Genomic DNA, 20,170 nt, shown 5'->3' on the forward strand with positions numbered 1-20,170 from the left:
TAAACAAGGGGCCCAGGCCCTTGCTGACACAGTCATCCTCTCAGCCCCAGATACAGCGGGAGCGAGTGGGGGCCAGGCCCTGTGGAGGGACTGTTGGAGAGGGGAAAGTGGGAGGAGGGAAGGTAGGAAAGATCACCCTGTCGTTCTGGCCCAGGTAGCTGGGCGGAAGCATAAATTGCAGGGAAAGGCGCGCGCGCGCGCGTGCGGGCCCGCACACACACACACGCACGCGCGCGCGCACACAGACACACGAACACCATCGGGTTCCAACCGCCCTAAGCCACAGAATATTTAGCCACTCACATACACTGACACATACTCAGGAGCAGAGCCAACACCCCCCAGCCAACACACAGTGATTCAGTCACCCTCATGTCCTGACACGCACACACTCACTCACCCTCCCAGGCACACAACCTTCACCCACTCACATGTCCAGAGACACGCTCACATACTGACAACCCCACGCAGCCCCATGATCCCCACTTCCCGGCTTCCCTAGGACGTTGGCTTGGGGTCCCCCAGATGGTCAGCAGAGGAGAGGGCAGAGTATTGCTGAATGCGAGACCCAGGACACCCGCCCGTGTGCTGTCTGTCCCGTGCTGACCCCGAGGCTGATCTGCCTCCTTCTCCGTGGTCTGAAGGCAGGTGCCCAATGCCCTCTATCCGGTTAGACCCCAAAAGGGAAATGCCACCAAAGGGCACCCCTAGTCCTCACCAACACCCCACGGAGCACGCTCCCTTGGTTAAGGGCCAAGTGCGCGCAGGCTGCTTTGACCGTGTAGGGCACCGTCCATCTTCTGAGGTCTTGGCCTCACTCCTCCCACTTTCAAATTCTTTGTGACTTTGGGACTCAGAGGCCAGTCTCTTGCACGGAGCATAGATGTGGCCAGCTTTTCAACACCTGCCCGTTCTGCTGTCGTCCACATCTTACTCCAGTGCTGTGAAGCCCCGTTACTGACCAGCCCCGTTACTGACACAGGGCAGTCCACAATCACAGTACTTGGTGTCTGTGTACTCCCTGGCTGTTTCCACCCTCTATTCCTCCGTGACTTCCCCATTTGCTGTCTCATGTTTTCGGGAAACATGACAGCTGCCCTGGTTGACACCACTGGATTCAGCTCTGCTCAGCCGAACTGTTGCTTCCCCACGCGTGGGTGGCCCCTTCCTCACAGGCGATGTGTCCTTTGGGTCTACATGCCTCGCAAAGTATGAATTCAGCTGGGGGCAGACCAGTCCTTGCCTCCCCGCCTCCGCTCTTCCTCGCCACGCCCTGCCTGTCTCTCCCTCCCCATCCCTGCGCACGGCTCTCCCTCCTGCCCCTGTCCCTCTCTTCCCTTCTCTCCCTCCCTCCCATTCCCCCTCTCTCCCCCAGCTCTTCTTCTCCTTCTGGGCTTCTCTCCCTCTCCTCCCAGTCTCCCCCTCCTCCCCCTCCCCCTGTCACCACCCCAGCCTTCTCCCTCTCCAAGGCTGTGCTCCTGTTCCTGCGGTAACACCAGAGGAGCCTCCTCTAGTGGTTTGGGCAAGGTTGCAAGTGCTGGGTCAGTTTGGATTGTACCAGTAATTCCAAAGTCTGAGCTGTCTCACGGACTGTCTCAGACATTTGTTTCTTCGCCCCATAGACAGCCATGCATCTTACTCCCTGCAGGGGCGTTTGTGACACTTGTTGCGACCACAGCCCCTGCACTTAACGCCAAGGGAGTTCCTCCTGCGTCTTTCTGGTCAAAATCCCCCAGGACACACCGACCCACTCCTTCTAATGGAGGCCCTCCCACGATGCAACCGCAACGCTGGTGGCCTTGCCATCACCCACGAGGCCTTCCCTGACACCTCAGGCGGCAAGCATCCTATCCCGCCACAGCACCCGCCCCCGCCCCCCGGAGCAGACCTCTGTGAGGTGTGGTCTTGTCTCAAAGGACCGACGTGGGGAGTACCAGAGAAAGGGCACTTGGGCTGTGCATGCTCACTTGGCCATCCCCTCCCCACACGGTACTCCACTCAGCCACCGACGCAGTCTAAGGGAGAACTTGGAGCGGAGCTGGAAGAAAGACACAAGAGCCCTTGCATGCAAGTCAGGTGGAGAAGGAGAACGCAACGAGGAAAAGAGACACAGAAACAAAGCGAAAGGGGCCGCTCAGAGGAAAGCACCTTGGGAGCAAGTTTTACCACTGGCTTGGGCAGAGGAATTTGCAGAGTTTCTCTTTGGACTGAAAGCCTGGCCCAGTCGCATGCTGCCCAGTCGCAATCACGGACCTCACCGGGGCCGGCTTAGCAGCTCTGTAGGCACCCCGGTGGCCAGGGACCTCGGCTCTTTGCAGAGTAACTTCAGGGAAAGTACTTGGCGTGCAGTTCCCTTCTCTTCCGGAAAGCTGGGGCGGGGGATGGGGGGTGGGGGGCTGGGGAGGCGGATGGCCCCTGCACGCAGCACCTTGGCGGCGGGCTCCTGGCGCCGTGCACCACCGGGCAGGCCCAGGGCGAAAGCCACGTGGCAGTGACGGGGCACAGGTGGGGCAGCAGCTGATGCCCCCCGGGCTCTCCCCCAGGTCCCCTAAGAAGGAGCGCGGGAGGCTTTCGCGCGGCGGGCACACTCGGCATTCAGCCGCCGGATTTCAATTCCTGGCGCCAGCCGAGGGGCCCCAGACGGACGGACGAGAAAGGGACGAGTGGGGCTGGGATACCACGGCACTTGCGGGAAAGGCCTGACAGGGGTCTCTGAAGAGAACGTTTGGGGTTGAGAGGCGCGGAGGCCACCGCGGTGGAGGGGCTCGGGCGGGCTCCCGGGCGGGCTCTGGTGCGGCCAAGACACAGGGCGGGTGGTGGCCACGCCCACTGCCCTGGCACGGGTTAGACCCGGGAGCACGCCGCGTCCTGCGCGGGGCTCGGGGGCTCCATCCGGCCCAGGCCGCATGCGTGCCTCCCCCCGCCCCACACCCCTGCGCCGCCCGTGTCTGCCCCGTCACCGCCGACCCGGGGGCCTGTGCGCATGCGTGCCCCAGGTCCGCGCACTCTGCTAGGCGCTGCCGCCCAGCGGCGTTCCTGGGCGCTGCAGCTGAAGCTGCTGGTGCCGCCTCCGTCGCCTTCAGTCCCCAGCGGCCGGCGCTCAGGGCCAGGGCCACATGGAGAGTGAGTCGAGGTCCGGGGAAGGCGGGGCTGCCCCAGAATCCTGGAGCACCTTGGTCGCAGACGAGGGCGGTGAGGAGGCGGGGGCCCTCAGGGAGACCGGCTCCTGCGGGCACGCGGGGGCGCTTCTGGCCCTCGAGGCTGCGGGGGTGGTGGCAGAGGCTGTGCGGGAAGCTGAGGCCCAGGGGGGCACAGAGGAGGCCGGCGCGGGGCCGGAGTTGGTGCTGGTGGTGGAGGATATCGCGGCGGTGGTGGAGGTGGTGGCGGTGGAAGTCGAGGAGGTGCTGGCGGCGGAAGACGAGGAGGTGCTGGCGGTGGAAGTCGAGGAGGTGCTGGCGGCGGAAGTCGAGGAGGTGCTGGCGGCGGAAGACGAGGAGGTGCTGGCGGCGGAAGACGAGGAGGTGCTGGCGGTGGAAGTCGAGGAGGTGCTGGCGGCGGAAGACGAGGAGGTGCTGGCGGCGGAAGACGAGGAGGTGCTGGCGGCGGAAGACGAGGAGGCGGCGCAAGCACAGCAGGTCGAGAGGCCGAAGGAGCTGTGGCAGGCAGAGCCTGTGCCCCGTCCCGACCCAGCCGGGGCCGCACTTGCCGCGCTGGAGGTGGTTCAGGAAGCGCTCCGCTCTGTGGACGCCCAAGCCTCCAGGGCCTACTTGCGGCTGAAGCGCAGGAGGAATCGGAAGCGCAGTGGTCACCTGGCTCGAAGAAGGGCCATCATCCAGGGCATCCCTGGCTTCTGGGCACACGCCGTATCCTTCAGCCTGCTGGCTGGGTTTGGGCACCTGTGGAGGAGAGTGGGAGCAGGGCAGCAGGGTGCAGAGCCTCAGCCAGGGGCAGGAGAGCTGCGGGGATGGGCCTCGCTCCCCCAGCCGTGGGCCCCAGGCCTCTAGCGCTGGGCACCTCGCGGCAGTAGGCCGCCCAGGCAGCAGTGGGCCCAAGGCGGGAGCAGTGGCCCCAGCCTTCTCCTGCACAGCAGAGGGGCAGGGGCCAGCAGAGGGTGGTCCCGGAGGAGGTGGGTGCGGGGAGGGAGTGGGCGTTGGGGGAAAGGCAGGGGCTGGGACCTGTGCATTGCTGCCTGAGCAGAAGGTCCGGGCCAGTGCTTTGGGGCTGCAGCACCCCAACAGGCCTCTGCGGTCGTGGAACCCGGGTCAACACTCTGGACTCCTAGTGAAGCCCGGTCCCACTTGGCTCAGAGCAGATGCTGCAAGGAAAGGATTTGGGGGGTGCGTGGGGCAGATGGAGAGGCTGCGCGCCTCCTTCCCGGTCCTTCCCAACCTGTCTTTTTGGCGAGGTCACGGCAGACCTAGAGTTCTGTGCGCTTGCACTCATTGAGGGTCAGTCAGCGGGCTGGCCGACTTCAGCGGCCCCCAGGGCCCTGGACACGGTGCAGGGGTGCTACAAACTCTGTCTCCGCAGGTCCTACTGAGGCGGGCCGAGGCCCCTGGCCCAGGTGCTCACAGAAACGTTTCCTGCCTCCCTGCCTCTCCGTCTCCACGTCCCCCACCCTGGCTCGCTCTCTCCCCCCCTGCCGTCCCTCTGCAAGTCTCTTCCTCGGAGTTTGGGTGTCTCTGTCTCTCTCTCTCTCCTCCTTCGCGCCCCGTCCTCCCACACTACCCCTTTCCTCCCTCTCTTGCTGACTCTGCCAGGCTCTTGCTTGGCACCCTGGCTGTGCAGCCATGCTGCAAGTGAGCGGAGCAGCCCCCTTGTGGGCACAGAAGGTCCCTCAAGAGCCCAGGGCTTCAGGGGAGCACACAAGCAAACACGGCCGTGAGCGGGGGACCGAGCCCATCCAGACATCCAGCGTGGTGACTGACCGCCTCCTGGCCCAGCCGGCCCCGGGCACAGGCCAGACGGACTTGGGAAGGCAAAGCAGGCAGGCTCTTGGCCTCGCCCTGTTGATCCTCCAGCCCAGCGCCACCCCAGGGCAGAGCATGGGTGACGAAAGGGCAAGCGCTGAGGAGGCTGGGAGTGTGGCGGTGCCTTCTGTTTGTGCACAGGCCCCATTCGGTCCCTGGCTCTCGGTCGGGAAGGGCCGGGGGTTCCCGGGTGGTTCCCGGTTCTCTTTCCGGAGCACTTGCCGTCGAGGCTCCTTGACCCAAGGCAGATCCTGAATCACCCGCAGATATCAGCCGTGACAGGTGACCAGGACGCAGACCTGCTCAGCTACATGACCAATTTAGAGGTTAGCCCTGGAGACGGAGGCCGGCGGTGGTGCCTTGGGAGTGGGGTTGCAGCTGGAGGGGCTGCGGCAGGGTTGCTCAGAGCCGCGCTCAGTCCCCTTCCCCCTCCCCGTCCTCTCGCTTTGCTGGGCCAGGTGGAGGAGCTGGTTCATCCCAAGTACCGCTGCGGGCTGATGTTTTCCTTTGGGAGCAACCCCTACTTCCAGAACGACGTGATCGTTAAGGAGTATCACCTTAGCATCGCCGGTAAGAGTGGGCCTGAGCTTCAGGGGAGCTGGCGGAGGGCCGCCGGGCACGTGGGCCCCGGGAACGGGAAGGGAGGTGTATGGGGTCCTGGGGGCGGGGGAGGGATTTGGCACCGGAGGGGGAGAGGTTGTAGGTTGGGAGCGAGAGCGGGCGTGGGGCCCTGGCCATGGACGGCCTCCCTTAAGTTTCCTCGTCCTGCAGGATATAGGGCGACTCGTTGCACCCCAGTCCAGTGGTTCTGGGATGAGGAACGTGGAGGTGCCAGCCGCAGGCGAGACAGCAGCAGCCTGAACTTCTTCAACTGGTTGTGTGACCCCAGCTGCCCGGGGCCCAACAGGATGGCCGAGGTGAGGCCCCTGCGGCCTTCGTCCGCAACGGTGATGCTGGGGCCCCGGCTGCTGGGGACCGGGGCCGGGGGCCCCACGCTCACCTGGCCTTTTTTCCCCTCCCAGATCATCATCGAAGAGCTGTGGCCCAATCCCTTGCAGTACTACCCTAGGCCGGAAGGCGGCCCATGGGAGTGAGCTGAGAGGAAGACCTGTCGGTAAGGAGCCCCGAGGGCTGGGTCCTGAACTGTGTGGGGAGGGTGCCCGGGGACAGTCAGTTTCATGGCGGGGAAACTGAGGCTCAGAGGAGCCTGGGCCCACGCAGCAGCTGGCAGGGTGGGAAGTGAGCCTGGGGCCACTCAGAGCACACCCACAGGGCGGAGGAGGTGTCTAGTCCGGCAGGTGCCTGCCCCCCATGCTGTGTGCCGGCAAATCCCTGCTCAATCGGGCGAAGCAAGGCTTCGCCACCGCCTTTTCCTGAACTGTCTCCCGTGGCTGTCGGCCCCTCTCTCGGTCCTCCTGCCAACGCCTTCAGTTGGGGATGGCCGGCCTATCTTGGGGAGTCGGGCTCCTTGTCCCGTCCCCGTCGTGGGCCACGACTCCCGGGCTGCCCTCCACGTTCCTGAGCACCGCCTGGCCTCCCGCAGCCATACGGACATCCTGGGAAATGGCCCTAGGCCGTCCACAGGAGGGTCGTGGCGCCCTCGCTGGGGAGGAACAGGGATCCCACGGGGACGAGGCGGGCTCGCAACATCACGTGGCGATCCCGGCAGCATGTGTTTTCACAAATAGCTAAGATTTTTGTGTGTGTTTTCCTGTTTGTCTCTGTGTGTGTGTGATGCGTGTGTGTATGTGTCGGGGCATGGCCGCTGTGTGGAAGTGGACATCAGAGAGCACCCGAGTTTGACCACCGAGACGAATTTGATGAGGCCTCCACCGTTGAGAGACATGGATGGGCTCGTCTCCGTGGTGCTCTGCCTGCACGGGACAGAAACAGGGACAAGGATCAGCAGGGGCGGCGCTAGAGAGTATCCTGCCCAATGCTGCAGGGACAGGGGGAAGGGCCATAAACAAGTTACAGAGCCCTTTGGGTCCATGTGTCGGCTTCTGTCGGGGGCACGGGAAATGGCAAGGAGGAAATCAGCCTGGTGGGATCCTCCAGCCCCCATCCTGTTGGATTCCATGGGTGGGCGTGATGGAGAGCTTGGGGGCCGGGCGCAGCAGGGCTGGGCCTGGGGAGAGAACCCCACCCTTCCTAGGCAGGATCTGGCCGAGGAGGGGAAAAAGGTGCAGCTCTCCCGGTGAAGTCTTGTTCTTTAGAGCAGGGGGCCCAGGAGGGTCCAAGGTGCTCCCGAGCGGGGCCCTGGTGCCCCCTTGGCTCCTCGCACCACCATATTCACATCGCTTGGAGAGCTTTTCCAAGTTCCCCTGCTCCTGGAAGTGTGCCCTGCGTTGCTGAGATGCGAGGCCATGCATGCTTCTGGTCAGGTCCAGCACAAACCCAAGGGTCCCGGCAGGACCAAGGGGGAGGCGGTCCCTCACCGTCCCTGTGGACCCCAGACCCTCCTGCAGGTAACACCACCCACCGCAGGGGACAGTTCCACGGATATGTGAGGGTACGCCAGTGTGGTCCACAGGCTGTGTGACATCGTGAGTGTGCTGTGTGTGAGGGAGCAGCTGTGGGCGGGTCCGCATCCGTGTGTGTGTGTGTGTGTGTGTGTGCGCGCATTTTCAAGCACCTCTGGCCACCTGAGCATTCCTCTGAGCTGAGGACCATGTGTGTAGGATTCTGCACGTGTGTGTGTGGACTTGCATGTCCTCTTTTGCTCCCCTGTGTGCAGGCCGTCATGGGTGCGTGGGCGCTTAGCTTGTGTGTCTCGTATGTGTGTGCGCGTGGGTGACCAGGGTGTATGCCTGCATCCCGGAGACAGGGTGTGTTTATGTTTTGCGTCTGTGTGTGTGCACACCCATGGGTGAGTGTGTTGCGAGGCCTCGAGTGACTGCATGCACACCGGCGCCGTGTGGGCGTGTTCACGTGTGCTGCAGGTGCATGCCGGCGTGTGCACACGTGTGTCTCTGAGTGTGGCCACGTGTGCTTGCCTCATGTGTGGGTGGAGGCTTCAGGTGCACGCACGCGAGAGTGTGTGGCGAGTGTGAACGTGTGTGTGCTGGACGCCGAGTGTGTAGGTGTCTGTTTCTTGGTTGTGTGTTCCCGTGAGCAGGACTGTGGTTTTGCGTGGCCGAGTGTCATGCCTGCGAGCTGGTTCCGTGCATTTTTTTGCGTAGGTGTGTGCTTCTACGCACAGAGGCATGTGTGTATGCGTGCACGCAGAATTCTGTATGCCTGGGTGAGGTGAGTGGTGTGTATTCGGTGCGTATGCATTTCCAGGCACCGCTGGGTGTGTGACCCTGCAGGGCTACGCATACAAGGCTGTGTGCCGTAGTCCTTGCCTGGGAGTGTTTTGTGTGCATACCCTTGTGTGCCCACAGATTCCTGTGGTGTGTTTGGGGACTTGCAGGCCCAGGGGTTATTGTGGTTTTGGGTGTGTACCTGTGCGTGTAGGTGTCGCCACCCTTGCAAGCCTCGGTGCTGGAGACTCTGTGTGTGTGTGTTTTTCTGTGCGTGTGTGTGTGCGCGCGCGTGTAGGCATGTCTCTGTGTGAGGGGATAAGTGGGAATGCCTCTGTGCCATCGAGCAGGTGTATTCACTGTGTGTCTCCTCTTCTGTAATCAGTGTGTGTGTTTGTGTGTATGGGGACAATTGGAAATGCCCTTATGCCGTAGACCATGTGTTTTCATTGTGTGTCTCCTCTTCACTAAGCAACGTCTGCGTGTGTGTGTGTGTGTGTGTGTGTGTGTATGTGTGTTTCTCTGGGGCCTTCTTTGTACACAGTTGTGCTGGAGAGTTTGGTGTGTGTTGTGGGTACATGTTTCCATGTGAACTTGTGTTTCCAGTTGTAGGGCTGAGGGTGCATGTCTCTGTGACATGAGATAGGTTGTGCAGGGAGTGCATGTGGGTTTGCGTGGGCTTAAGCGCGTGTGCACGTACGTGCGTGTGAGTGTAGCGGTTGACTGTGCATTTCTATATCAGGGAGGATGTGTGGTTTTCTCACATGTGTCTGAATCCTCAGGGCGTGCGCGTATGAGTGTGTGTTTTGGACCCTTGAGAATGCCTGCGTGTCAGATTCTGTGGATGTTTCTGGATTGCGGGGGATCACGGGCATACTTCCTTTTTGAGCAGGTCAACTGCGTACGCCTGTGCCGGAGACCTTGTATGGGTTGTCTGTGTGTACGTGTGCTTGCAAGTGCACGTGTGTGTTGGTGTACTGTGTGTGGTGTGCTCTGTGTGATTGCAGAAGCATGAACCTGTGTGTGTGTGTTTGTGTGCCTGTTTGAGTGGCTACGTGTGTGTTCCTGTATGACACAGACCATGTGTTTTACTTACATGCTTCTGTACCCTCAGGGCTATGTGTGAGTGTGTCGTGCTCAGATGTAACGTCGTGAGTAGCGTATGCCTGCGTGCTGGAGTTTGTGGATGTGTTGGGGTGTGTGTGTTAGTGTTCTTGGGCACACCCGTGTAATGGTTTTTATGGTGGTGCCACATGCGTATGCCTGTGCCGGACACCTCGTGTGAATTGGGTCTGTTCTGGGTGTTTTTGCAAGCACCTATGTGTCTGCAGGCAAGGGATGGTGTGCATGCTTCAGATCAACATGAGCGAGTGTGTACACAGTGTGTACAGTGGGTTCGAGGAGAGTATGTGTGTATGTGTGTGTGTGTGTGTGTGCACACTTGATGGGCTACTTGTGTGTTCCAGGATGACGTAGACCATGGGTTTTGCTTACGTGCTTCTCTATCCTCAGGGGAGTGTGTGTGTGGTTGCGTGTGTTCTGTGTGTGTGTGTGAGTGTGCATGCTCCGATGTGTTGGCGTCAGTTGTGTATGCCTCTGTGCCAGGGGTTTTTGATGTGGTCATTTCCGTGTGTGAGTATGATGGTTCCGCGACACACGTGTGTATGTATTTTGGGGCCGGGACTGTATGTGTAGGCCTTTGCCGGAGACCTTCTGTGAGTCGTATGCATTGTGTGTGTGTGTCTGTGTTCGTGTTTACAAGCCCCTATGTGTCTGTATGCAAGGGCTGCTGTTACAAGCCTGAATTTCATACCGAGGAGTGTGAGTTTAGTGTGTTCAGTAGGTTTCCTTGAGCGTGTGTGTGTTTGTGTGTGTGCGTGTGTGTGAATGGAGCTTGTGGGTGTGTGTTTGCATTTTCATGTGTCTGTGTGTGTGTGTGTGTGTGTGTGTCTGTGCGCATGTGTCATCTCCACGCCTTTGTATCAGAGATAATGTGTGGGTGCGTGTAGCATGTGCATGTGTTTGCACGAACACACGTGTCTTGTATGTCACTCTGTGTTTAGATGAAAATGTGAGTCTGGTTACGTGTGGCCTCATGCACGCCTGGGTGCCGTGAGTCTGTGTGTGTGGGGGGGTATGCATGTGCCTCTCGATGACTTGGTTTCAGGGATCATGTGTGGGTGTGCAGGGTATGTGCGTGTGTTTGCACGAGCACAGACGCATCACGTGTTTCTCTGTGTTTAGAAGAACACGTGAGTGTGATTTTGTGTGGCCTCATGCACGTCTGGGTGTCGAGAGTCTGTGTGTGTGTGTGAGTGTGTGTGTCTGTGATGTGTGCCCAAGCCTTTGGACAGGGTCACGTGTGTATGAGTGTGTTGGGAGTCCCTGGTCGGGAAAGGAGAGGGCCCATGGCACTTCCCGCTCTGCTGATTATGGAGAAAGGGGCCAGTGGCGGAGTGCAGCCACGTCCCTCCTGACACACAGACCTTGTGTGCATTCCATGGTTACTCAGGGTTCTCTGTCCCCTCTCGCCGCAAAACGCACACGGGCCAAGGCAAGGCAGGCACGTGTCAAGCACACCACCCATCGAGGCAGCTTGCACGGATGGTGCCGGTGTGGGAAAACCCTAGGGGTCTCAGTGTGTGTTACAGAGGGGCTCAAACCTTGTACCCGCCTCTGTGTTGATTAGCCAAAGGCAGCAAAGAATAAGAAAGAATCCGTGAGCAGCACGTTCCTCCAGAGGAAAGAGCCCTGCGGGGAGCTCTCCTCCCAGTAGAAAGGCCATCCTGGACTCTGTTCTTCTCCTGTTTGGGCCGGTCTTGTCCACCTCCTGTGTACCAGGCGGGGAGGACGAAAAGGAGAGGAGCTGAACCCACAGGCACGTGTTCCCTGCCTCAGCGAGGGGCACCCAGCTTGTTGCTCCCTGAGCCAACAGGGGTTTCCCAGCACCACTTCTCACCAGTCCGGGGCTCGCCCCTCCCCGTCCGCTCGCCCTGCACTCACCCCGTCTTCGACGTTCCCCACCGCCTGCACCTCAGCTGGGCTTGGGATCTGGCAACGTGTGCCCACGAATGGATCCCGGCAGAGCCTCCCAGCGGCCCCTGTGGTGCTATGCCGACATCTCATGCTGTTTGTGGAGTCCTGACCTCATTGCCTTGGGGAACTGGGTTCCCTCCTGGCGGCCCCGGCAGCTAGGTGTAGGTCGAGGAGGGTTTGGCCTTCGGGCTCGGGAACCCTGCCGGCTTCACGGTTCGGGCCTGAACGTCAGCAAGTCTGCCCGCGGTTGGTCAGATCTCAAGTTGGGGATCTCAAGTCCGATACAGCCCCTCAGGGAGAATTCTAGGGTGGTGGAGAGCAACGGGCCAAAGGAAGACTGCTGGGGCCATCGTCACGTCTTCTGGTCTCCTTGTCGCCTAAGCTGGAGAGTAGCCTCACAGCTCCCCCAGGCCAGTCCGTGGGATTCATCGTGTCGACAAGATGGAGGGGAAGTCCCAGGCATGCTGACGGTTGCAGCGGGGCTGCCCGCGGGGATCCGGACGTGGAGGACCCCAGAACGTGCTGCGCTCGCCCCACCCACTTTCCCTAGAGCCCTCTGCGGCTCGCTCCTCGGGGCTTTTAGGAAGGGCCTGCCGAGCTCTACAGGGGAGAGGAAAGGCTGGACGGTGCCGCTAAAGCGCCTCCCAGGTGTCTCCCATAAACACAGGCGCTCCGCTTCCTTGACTGGGGGATGCCCCGCCTGCCCCGGAAAGAGGTGTTTAGGATTGGACCCCTGCCGCAGGTCGCATGGCTTAAGCTGTTGGGCGCATCATAAGGACATCGGGTTTCCTCCCAGGGCCTTAGGGTGCAAACCAGGGGATGTGGCTCGTGCACATCTGCCTGGAGTTCAGGGCAGCTTCAGGGCAAACACGTACGTGGCGCAAGAGGGCTGAGCGCCTCCTGAAGAAGACCGCCCGCTCCAGGGGCTTAATGGCCAGAGCTGCTGGGAGACGGACGCTTGCTACGGGACTGGAGGACCCAGGGCAACGGTCTTCCACGGATGTGGTCTCGCAGGCAAGGGATGGGGCGCCCAGAATGCGTGTGTGCTTTCCAGTGTACGTGTGTCGAGGCGACGGGGACAAGAAACAAGGGAGGTGCCCTTGAAACCCAGCCTCCCGTGAGGTCTCCGTTCCAGGCTGCTTACCTCTTGTCCTTTGGCCCCTCTCCTGTTCCTTCCCTAGCAGGGGCAATGCCAGATGTCTGTCATTGCATGAATGTCTGTCTCCCTGGATTGCGAGTGGACGTGGAGATCATCCACATGATGGCCGAACACGTGGAAACCACAGTCCAAGGCCGTGGGGGTGCATATGAAATCCGGTCCACTAAACCCACCGCAGACCCGGCCGGGAACGGAATAGGTCTGTCCGTGCACGCGCTTCCACATGCACGTGTGTGTACATCGAAGGCCACGCCTGTGTACCCCTTTCCCACGGTGTTACAGCCAGCTGCCCACACGGGTACCTGTGGGCACGCAAAGAAACCTTGGTCTGAACACACGGGTGTGTAAGCACTCGGCTGTACTGAACACCGCTGGCACCTTAGAAGGCAGCTGGCATGAACTCTGCGCAGCTCGAACCCCCGCGATAACATTAGTCCAGCCGCCCATGGAGTGGAGCCATGGCGCAGAGCCACGCATCCACCGCCGGTTCAGGAGACGGAGCCGAAGAAGACCTGTGCGAGGGCACAGAAGACGCCGTGGCCTCAAGAATCGGTACGGACCTGCCGGGGACACGTGGAGGGTGAAGAACCGCCGGAGCAACCACGACAGGCACCTCCGTGTACAGGACGCGGCACGTGTGGCCCTTTGACGACTGAGATGATTGAGGTGTGGTGTAAGAAACCCGTCTGTTCCTGTAATGCTGGGGGAGACCGGCTTGCACTGGCTGCACACCAAAATTGCCCCAAGCCTACCTTGTTGGCCCAAAGCCACACGTTGGGTATCCTCTCTCCACGAGTGGGGGCCAGCCCTGGGGACGTGACGGGCCAGCCCTGGGGACGTGACGGCCCAGCCTCAAGTTCTGCTCACGGTCTGACCTGGTGGCCCGCAGGGGAAGGCTAGAGAAGATGTGTTCTCCTCTGCAGGCCAGACAAGCTGGGAACGCCTTCCCCACGGCATTTGTGGTTTCGCCCGAATGCAACGGAAGACACTCAGTCTCTGGAAGTGAAGGTACGTGCGTACGTGCTGTGTCACCTGGGAGCCAGCCCCAGCTTCTTGCCTCCGGCCTCCCAAAGGGTGCACACTGTAGTCACCTGGCCGCCAGACAGAATGCCCAACTGCCAATCCACAGGGTTCGCCCAGACATTGTCTCAGGGGAGGGGCATCCGGATTCACGTTGCCGGATGCCCTTGGCTGCACGAAAGGCACGCCTCCCTCTGTGCTCCATGCCAAACACACTGAGTGTCTGTGGGTAAGTGTGTGTGTGTGTGTGTGTGTGTCTGTGTGTGTTTGTGTCGGGGGCACCCAGCTTGGGACCCTTTCCCTGGTCACGTGACCAGTGGCTAGTCACAGAGGAGAAGAGGGCTTTTATTTCATGGGAAAGGAGGTGCTCGGACAGGCTTCTGCATCTTGCTTCCTGAAGCCTTCATCTTCCAGAGACCCTGTGGCCAGAGAGTGGGCAGAGAAACAGCGCCCTGAAGACAAACACCGAGTCGGGGGAAGAGGGAGAGCAGAGCATGGGGAAAGGACAGGCGGAGAGACGGATTGAGCACTCTCGGTCCCTCTTCTCCTGAGCAGCCAAGGACGTGGCCTGGGGGCAAACTGTGGCCGAACCCCCGCCCCCTAGCCCCGTGCCCCGAACAGGCAGACCGCTTCCGACCTCTGTCTCCTGGAATGGCCCTATTCCGCAATGCCTGGGCTGACGTTTCCACGCACGCTAGGCCAGGGTTCCGGGTGGTGCATACGCTGTCCTCAGTCTTGGACGATCGTGTTGGGGAAGGGCAAGGGACGGTTTCGCATTGACAGGCTACAAACACCGGGTGGAGAGCGGGCTGGAGGAGGCCACGGGATGGAGGGGAGGGGGTTGTGGGCCCTGGGGCCTGGGGCGCCTTAGGTAGAGCCCGAGGCCACCCTGGAGGAGGCGCACTGGCTGCCTCCCTGGCCGGCTCCCGCAGGGGGTGAGGGGCGGGGCCTGTGGCGGCCACGCCCACGGCCTTGCCGCTGGCAGCACCTGGGGTCCGGCCATTGTCCTGGGCGTGGATCAGGCCTCCTTCGCGCCGAGGCCCCACGCGTGCCACCTCCACCTCGGCCCCGTGGCCTCCTGGCCGGAAGCCCTTGTGTCCCAGACTCCGGTGGCTTCTGCGAGGAGACGGCTGACGTCCCCCCTTCGCTGGGCCGCGGAGCTCCACTGCCGGGCCGCCTGCGGGAGCCGCGTGCTCACCCCTCCTGCTCCGTTCCTCCGCAGCTGCCCCAGCTGGGGGCCACATGGGACGCGGGACTGCCCCCCAATCCTGACCGACTCCGTCGAGGGAGGGGTCCATCGGGACGCGGCTGTCCGCGGACATATAGCCCCACCCCCAGAAGAGAGGCGAAGGTGCTGCTGGGCCTAGGCGTGGGGATGGCGGCAGAGCCAGCGCAGGACGAGGAGGGCCGTTGGGAGAGAGAGGGCGCCATCCTGGTGGTGGAGCTTGTGCTAGTGGGGGATGATGTAATGTTGGTGTGGCAGCTTGCGGTGGTCCAGGTGGCGGAGGACCCCGGGGAGACTGAGGAGGAGGACGAGGACGAGGACGACGAGGCTAGGGAGGTTGGCAGTGAGGCTGAGGAAGAGGGGGAGGCTGAGGAGGGCGAGGAGACTGAGGAGGAGGAGGAGGAAGAGGAGGAGGAGGAGGAGGAAGAGGAGGAGGAGGAGGAGGAAGAGGAGGAGGAGGAGGAGGAGGCTGTTGAGGATGAGGTTGCAGAGGTACCAGAGGTGCAGGAGGAGGAGGATGAGGAGGAGGAAGACAGGAGGGAAGAGGCCTGGGAGGAGAGCCAGAAGGAGCGAGAAGCGCAGGAGCTGCAGGAGAAGCAGGAAGGGGAAGAACGGCCAGAGGCACGGCCAGGTCCGCCCCCGTCCCCGCTCCAGGCCCTCGAGGCCCTGCAGTCAGAGCTGGAGCCCATGAACAAAGACGCCAGCAGGGCCTACTCTGGGCTCAAGCTCAGGTTCTGGCAGAGGCGACGGCGTCACCTGGACCACCGAAGCGCCCTCATCCGGGGCATCCCTGGCTTCTGGGCCAAGGCTGTATCCTTGATACCTTCACGGAGGGACCCCGATGTGGCCGGGCTAGCGCAGGAGACTCCTGTGGCAGGGGGCCTGCGTTGTGGTGGCCTGGCTCATGCCTCGGTGATCACGACAGTTTCGAATCCCTGCTTCCGGGTGGGGGTCCCTGGTGGGGCCGCAGGTTGCCCTCGATGTGCCGGGGAGGGGGCCGTGGGTGGGCAGGGAGGTCACCGAGGATTTCCAGCTTTCTGTGTTAGTGCCCAGCAGGGAATTACCTAACTAACTAATGCAGCAGGCCGTGCGGGGGCGCAGGGGCCCTTGACACAATCTGTGAGGTGGAGTGGGTCCCGGTGGTAGGAGGGGAGATGCAGGGCGCACTTGCTGTGCAGACCTGCTCTGTTGTTGTAGCTCTTTCTTCTCCAGCCCTCGGAGAGTCCTTGACCCGAAGCAGTTTGTGAACCACCCGCAGATGTCAGCCATGCTCAGTGAGCAAGATGAAGGCATACTTGGCTCCATGACGGATTTGAAGGTCTGGCCCGGGAGATGGAGGCCCGGCCTGGGGGATGGGAGAAGAGGGGGTAACAGAAGCGATTCCTCCCCAAGGCCAGGAGGGGAAGGGTCTGCTGGACAGAGATCTCAACCCTCTCCCCCACTTTGCCGCCCGGCAGGTGGAGGAACTCGAGTCTCCCCGTGATGGCCGCAAGATCCTGCTCTTCTTTCGCGAGAACTCCTACTTCCGCAACGACGTCGTTGAGAAGGAGTATGTCCTCAGGGCTGCTGGTAAGGGGCCTCTGCGTGCATGGGCGGCAGCAGGTGGAGGCGGCAGGGTTGAACCTGATGCATCATCCAGCGCCTTCGCACGGACCCTTCTTCCTGCAGGGTACGAGCCGTCTCATTCCACTCCCATCCAGTGGCACCACTGTTACGAACAGGAGGCCTGTAGCCGCAGACGCCACAAGAGCAGCCTTAACTTCTTCAGCTGGTTCTCTGACCACAGCTTTGCCGGGCCTAGCAGGATAGCTGAGGTGGGTCCCTGTGACAAACCGCGCACGTGAACCTGCCTGTGCTCCCCAGCGGACTGGGATGTGCATCTGAGCCCTGCCCCGTTTCCCCTGCCAGATCATCATGGACGACCTGTGGCCCGATCCCCTGCAGTACTACGTGAGGAAGAAGGCCCCAGCAGAGGGAACTGAGAGGAGGGCAGGTGAGACGCCCAGGGCGTGGGTGCTGAAAATGCTCCGTGCGGCTCCGTGGGAGCTGGGCTCCACAAATGCAGAAACGGAGGCTTAGAGGAACACTCAAGAGGCGGTGACCCCGTGTCCAAAGGGCATCACCGTGAGTCGGGGAGGGCGGTGTCAAACTGGTTCTGCCTGGGAAGCTTGAGGCAGGCGGGTCAGGCAACACCAGTGAGCAGAGCCGGAGAAGCAGTCGGCTCAGCAGCTGCCTTGCGGGAAGTGCCACTCCCTGGCCGTGAACTCCTGCCCTCAGGTCTCCTCGCCACCGCCTCAGCTTTGAGCCCACCTAAGCACCTCTTGCCAGCCTTGGCGCAGATGTCTGCGTTCCCTGGCGTAAAGGCTCATGCGTCACCCCGTCACTTTTGTGTGTTCATCGGTAGAGTCCTCCCAGTCATCTCCCTGGGCAATCTCCTGTGCCCACCGCAATCAGCCAGAGAACACTGGAGAGCGTGCACAGATACCGTTGCTATGTGGGTGGAGGAAATGTAGGGGGATCGCCATCAAGGGCCGGGGAGAGGGGCAGGGGAGAATGGCCTCCGTTCCCCGAAAGGGCCTTGAAACCCTCAAGCAAACCTGCGTGTGGCCCGTAGAGGATACTCACCGGCCGCCTCATGTGTGCCCGGGTGACTGTGTGCCCGTGCGTCTGTGTCTGTGTCTCCGTCTCTCCCAGGGAACTTGAGCATGTTGAGGTGAATACGCAGAAGCCTTGCCCTTGACCCGGAAAGAGTCCAGGACCTTCAGATGGAGCCGGATGATCAGCCTGGTCCCTCCCACAGGGAACACCTCCAGTCTGGTGCCTGGGAGAAACACAGGGCCGATTGAGGCCCCCTGTAAAAATACTGAAATGTGGAAAAACGACGTCAACCGTGTTTATGTGTGTTACTGTGTGTACGCTCACACACGGTCGTCTTCATGGAAAGGGGCAGGTGGGGAGCCTGAGCTCATGGGATTCCCGTCGATGCTTACTACTCTGCCCCGGCATCCTTATTCCGTGGAAGGGGTGGGGCCGTATGCTGGCCCAGAGGTCCAGGTCACACGAGCTCTGGGACTGCATCCCAGCGTGGCAGAGGTCCTTCCCCTAGGGATGGTGGAGGTGGGCAGGGAGAGGAGATGAGCGAAAGGCCAGCTAACAGGGCCCATGCCTTCCCTGGGGAAATAACAGAGGTCAAAGAAAGGGAAGGGCGAGCCAGGGCCAAACGTGTCCAGTGTCAACTTTTGGTGGATGGCGATGACCGTCTCCCAGAGATGCTCCCTGGTGGATGACCTCAGACACAGCACGGGTGGGACTGTAGTTTCATTACTCCGTTGAACCCCAGTGCCAGGGCTCTCCTTTCTTCTAAACAAGGGGCCCAGGCCCTTGCTGACACAGTCATCCTCTCAGCCCCAGATACAGCGGGAGCGAGTGGGGGCCAGGCCCTGTGGAGGGACTGTTGGAGAGGGGAAAGTGGGAGGAGGGAAGGTAGGAAAGATCACCCTGTCGTTCTGGCCCAGGTAGCTGGGCGGAAGCATAAATTGCAGGGAAAGGCGCGCGCGCGCGCGTGCGGGCCCGCACACACACACACGCACGCGCGCGCGCACACAGACACACGAACACCATCGGGTTCCAACCGCCCTAAGCCACAGAATATTTAGCCACTCACATACACTGACACATACTCAGGAGCAGAGCCAACACCCCCCAGCCAACACACAGTGATTCAGTCACCCTCATGTCCTGACACGCACACACTCACTCACCCTCCCAGGCACACAACCTTCACCCACTCACATGTCCAGAGACACGCTCACATACTGACAACCCCACGCAGCCCCATGATCCCCACTTCCCGGCTTCCCTAGGACGTTGGCTTGGGGTCCCCCAGATGGTCAGCAGAGGAGAGGGCAGAGTATTGCTGAATGCGAGACCCAGGACACCCGCCCGTGTGCTGTCTGTCCCGTGCTGACCCCGAGGCTGATCTGCCTCCTTCTCCGTGGTCTGAAGGCAGGTGCCCAATGCCCTCTATCCGGTTAGACCCCAAAAGGGAAATGCCACCAAAGGGCACCCCTAGTCCTCACCAACACCCCACGGAGCACGCTCCCTTGGTTAAGGGCCAAGTGCGCGCAGGCTGCTTTGACCGTGTAGGGCACCGTCCATCTTCTGAGGTCTTGGCCTCACTCCTCCCACTTTCAAATTCTTTGTGACTTTGGGACTCAGAGGCCAGTCTCTTGCACGGAGCATAGATGTGGCCAGCTTTTCAACACCTGCCCGTTCTGCTGTCGTCCACATCTTACTCCAGTGCTGTGAAGCCCCGTTACTGACCAGCCCCGTTACTGACACAGGGCAGTCCACAATCACAGTACTTGGTGTCTGTGTACTCCCTGGCTGTTTCCACCCTCTATTCCTCCGTGACTTCCCCATTTGCTGTCTCATGTTTTCGGGAAACATGACAGCTGCCCTGGTTGACACCACTGGATTCAGCTCTGCTCAGCCGAACTGTTGCTTCCCCACGCGTGGGTGGCCCCTTCCTCACAGGCGATGTGTCCTTTGGGTCTACATGCCTCGCAAAGTATGAATTCAGCTGGGGGCAGACCAGTCCTTGCCTCCCCGCCTCCGCTCTTCCTCGCCACGCCCTGCCTGTCTCTCCCTCCCCATCCCTGCGCACGGCTCTCCCTCCTGCCCCTGTCCCTCTCTTCCCTTCTCTCCCTCCCTCCCATTCCCCCTCTCTCCCCCAGCTCTTCTTCTCCTTCTGGGCTTCTCTCCCTCTCCTCCCAGTCTCCCCCTCCTCCCCCTCCCCCTGTCACCACCCCAGCCTTCTCCCTCTCCAAGGCTGTGCTCCTGTTCCTGCGGTAACACCAGAGGAGCCTCCTCTAGTGGTTTGGGCAAGGTTGCAAGTGCTGGGTCAGTTTGGATTGTACCAGTAATTCCAAAGTCTGAGCTGTCTCACGGACTGTCTCAGACATTTGTTTCTTCGCCCCATAGACAGCCATGCATCTTACTCCCTGCAGGGGCGTTTGTGACACTTGTTGCGACCACAGCCCCTGCACTTAACGCCAAGGGAGTTCCTCCTGCGTCTTTCTGGTCAAAATCCCCCAGGACACACCGACCCACTCCTTCTAATGGAGGCCCTCCCACGATGCAACCGCAACGCTGGTGGCCTTGCCATCACCCACGAGGCCTTCCCTGACACCTCAGGCGGCAAGCATCCTATCCCGCCACAGCACCCGCCCCCGCCCCCCGGAGCAGACCTCTGTGAGGTGTGGTCTTGTCTCAAAGGACCGACGTGGGGAGTACCAGAGAAAGGGCACTTGGGCTGTGCATGCTCACTTGGCCATCCCCTCCCCACACGGTACTCCACTCAGCCACCGACGCAGTCTAAGGGAGAACTTGGAGCGGAGCTGGAAGAAAGACACAAGAGCCCTTGCATGCAAGTCAGGTGGAGAAGGAGAACGCAACGAGGAAAAGAGACACAGAAACAAAGCGAAAGGGGCCGCTCAGAGGAAAGCACCTTGGG

General features: G+C 61.2%; 1 protein-coding gene across 1 annotated transcript in view; it reads left to right on the forward strand.

Annotated features, from left to right (window-relative positions):
- LOC308337796 (testis-specific Y-encoded protein 10-like) overlaps nucleotides 1–17,547 on the forward strand; it is a gene marked incomplete at its 5' end in the record, with an annotated part of 79,493 nt that extends 61,946 nt beyond the window's left edge. The window contains 6 exons of the mRNA XM_080795994.1: nucleotides 15,163–15,465; nucleotides 15,896–15,973; nucleotides 16,113–16,224; nucleotides 16,324–16,469; nucleotides 16,564–16,648; nucleotides 17,350–17,547. Of these exons, the coding sequence (XP_080652120.1) occupies nucleotides 15,163–15,465; nucleotides 15,896–15,973; nucleotides 16,113–16,224; nucleotides 16,324–16,469; nucleotides 16,564–16,648; nucleotides 17,350–17,372 (747 nt within the window). The 3' untranslated portion in view covers nucleotides 17,373–17,547. The remainder of the gene's footprint in view (nucleotides 1–15,162; nucleotides 15,466–15,895; nucleotides 15,974–16,112; nucleotides 16,225–16,323; nucleotides 16,470–16,563; nucleotides 16,649–17,349) is intronic.
- Between the last annotated feature and the right edge of the window lie 2,623 nt (nucleotides 17,548–20,170).

The sequence above is a fragment of the Martes martes genome (assembly GCF_963455335.1).
Source record: "Martes martes genome assembly, chromosome: Y".
In the NCBI taxonomy this organism is placed as follows: domain Eukaryota; kingdom Metazoa; phylum Chordata; class Mammalia; order Carnivora; family Mustelidae; genus Martes; species Martes martes.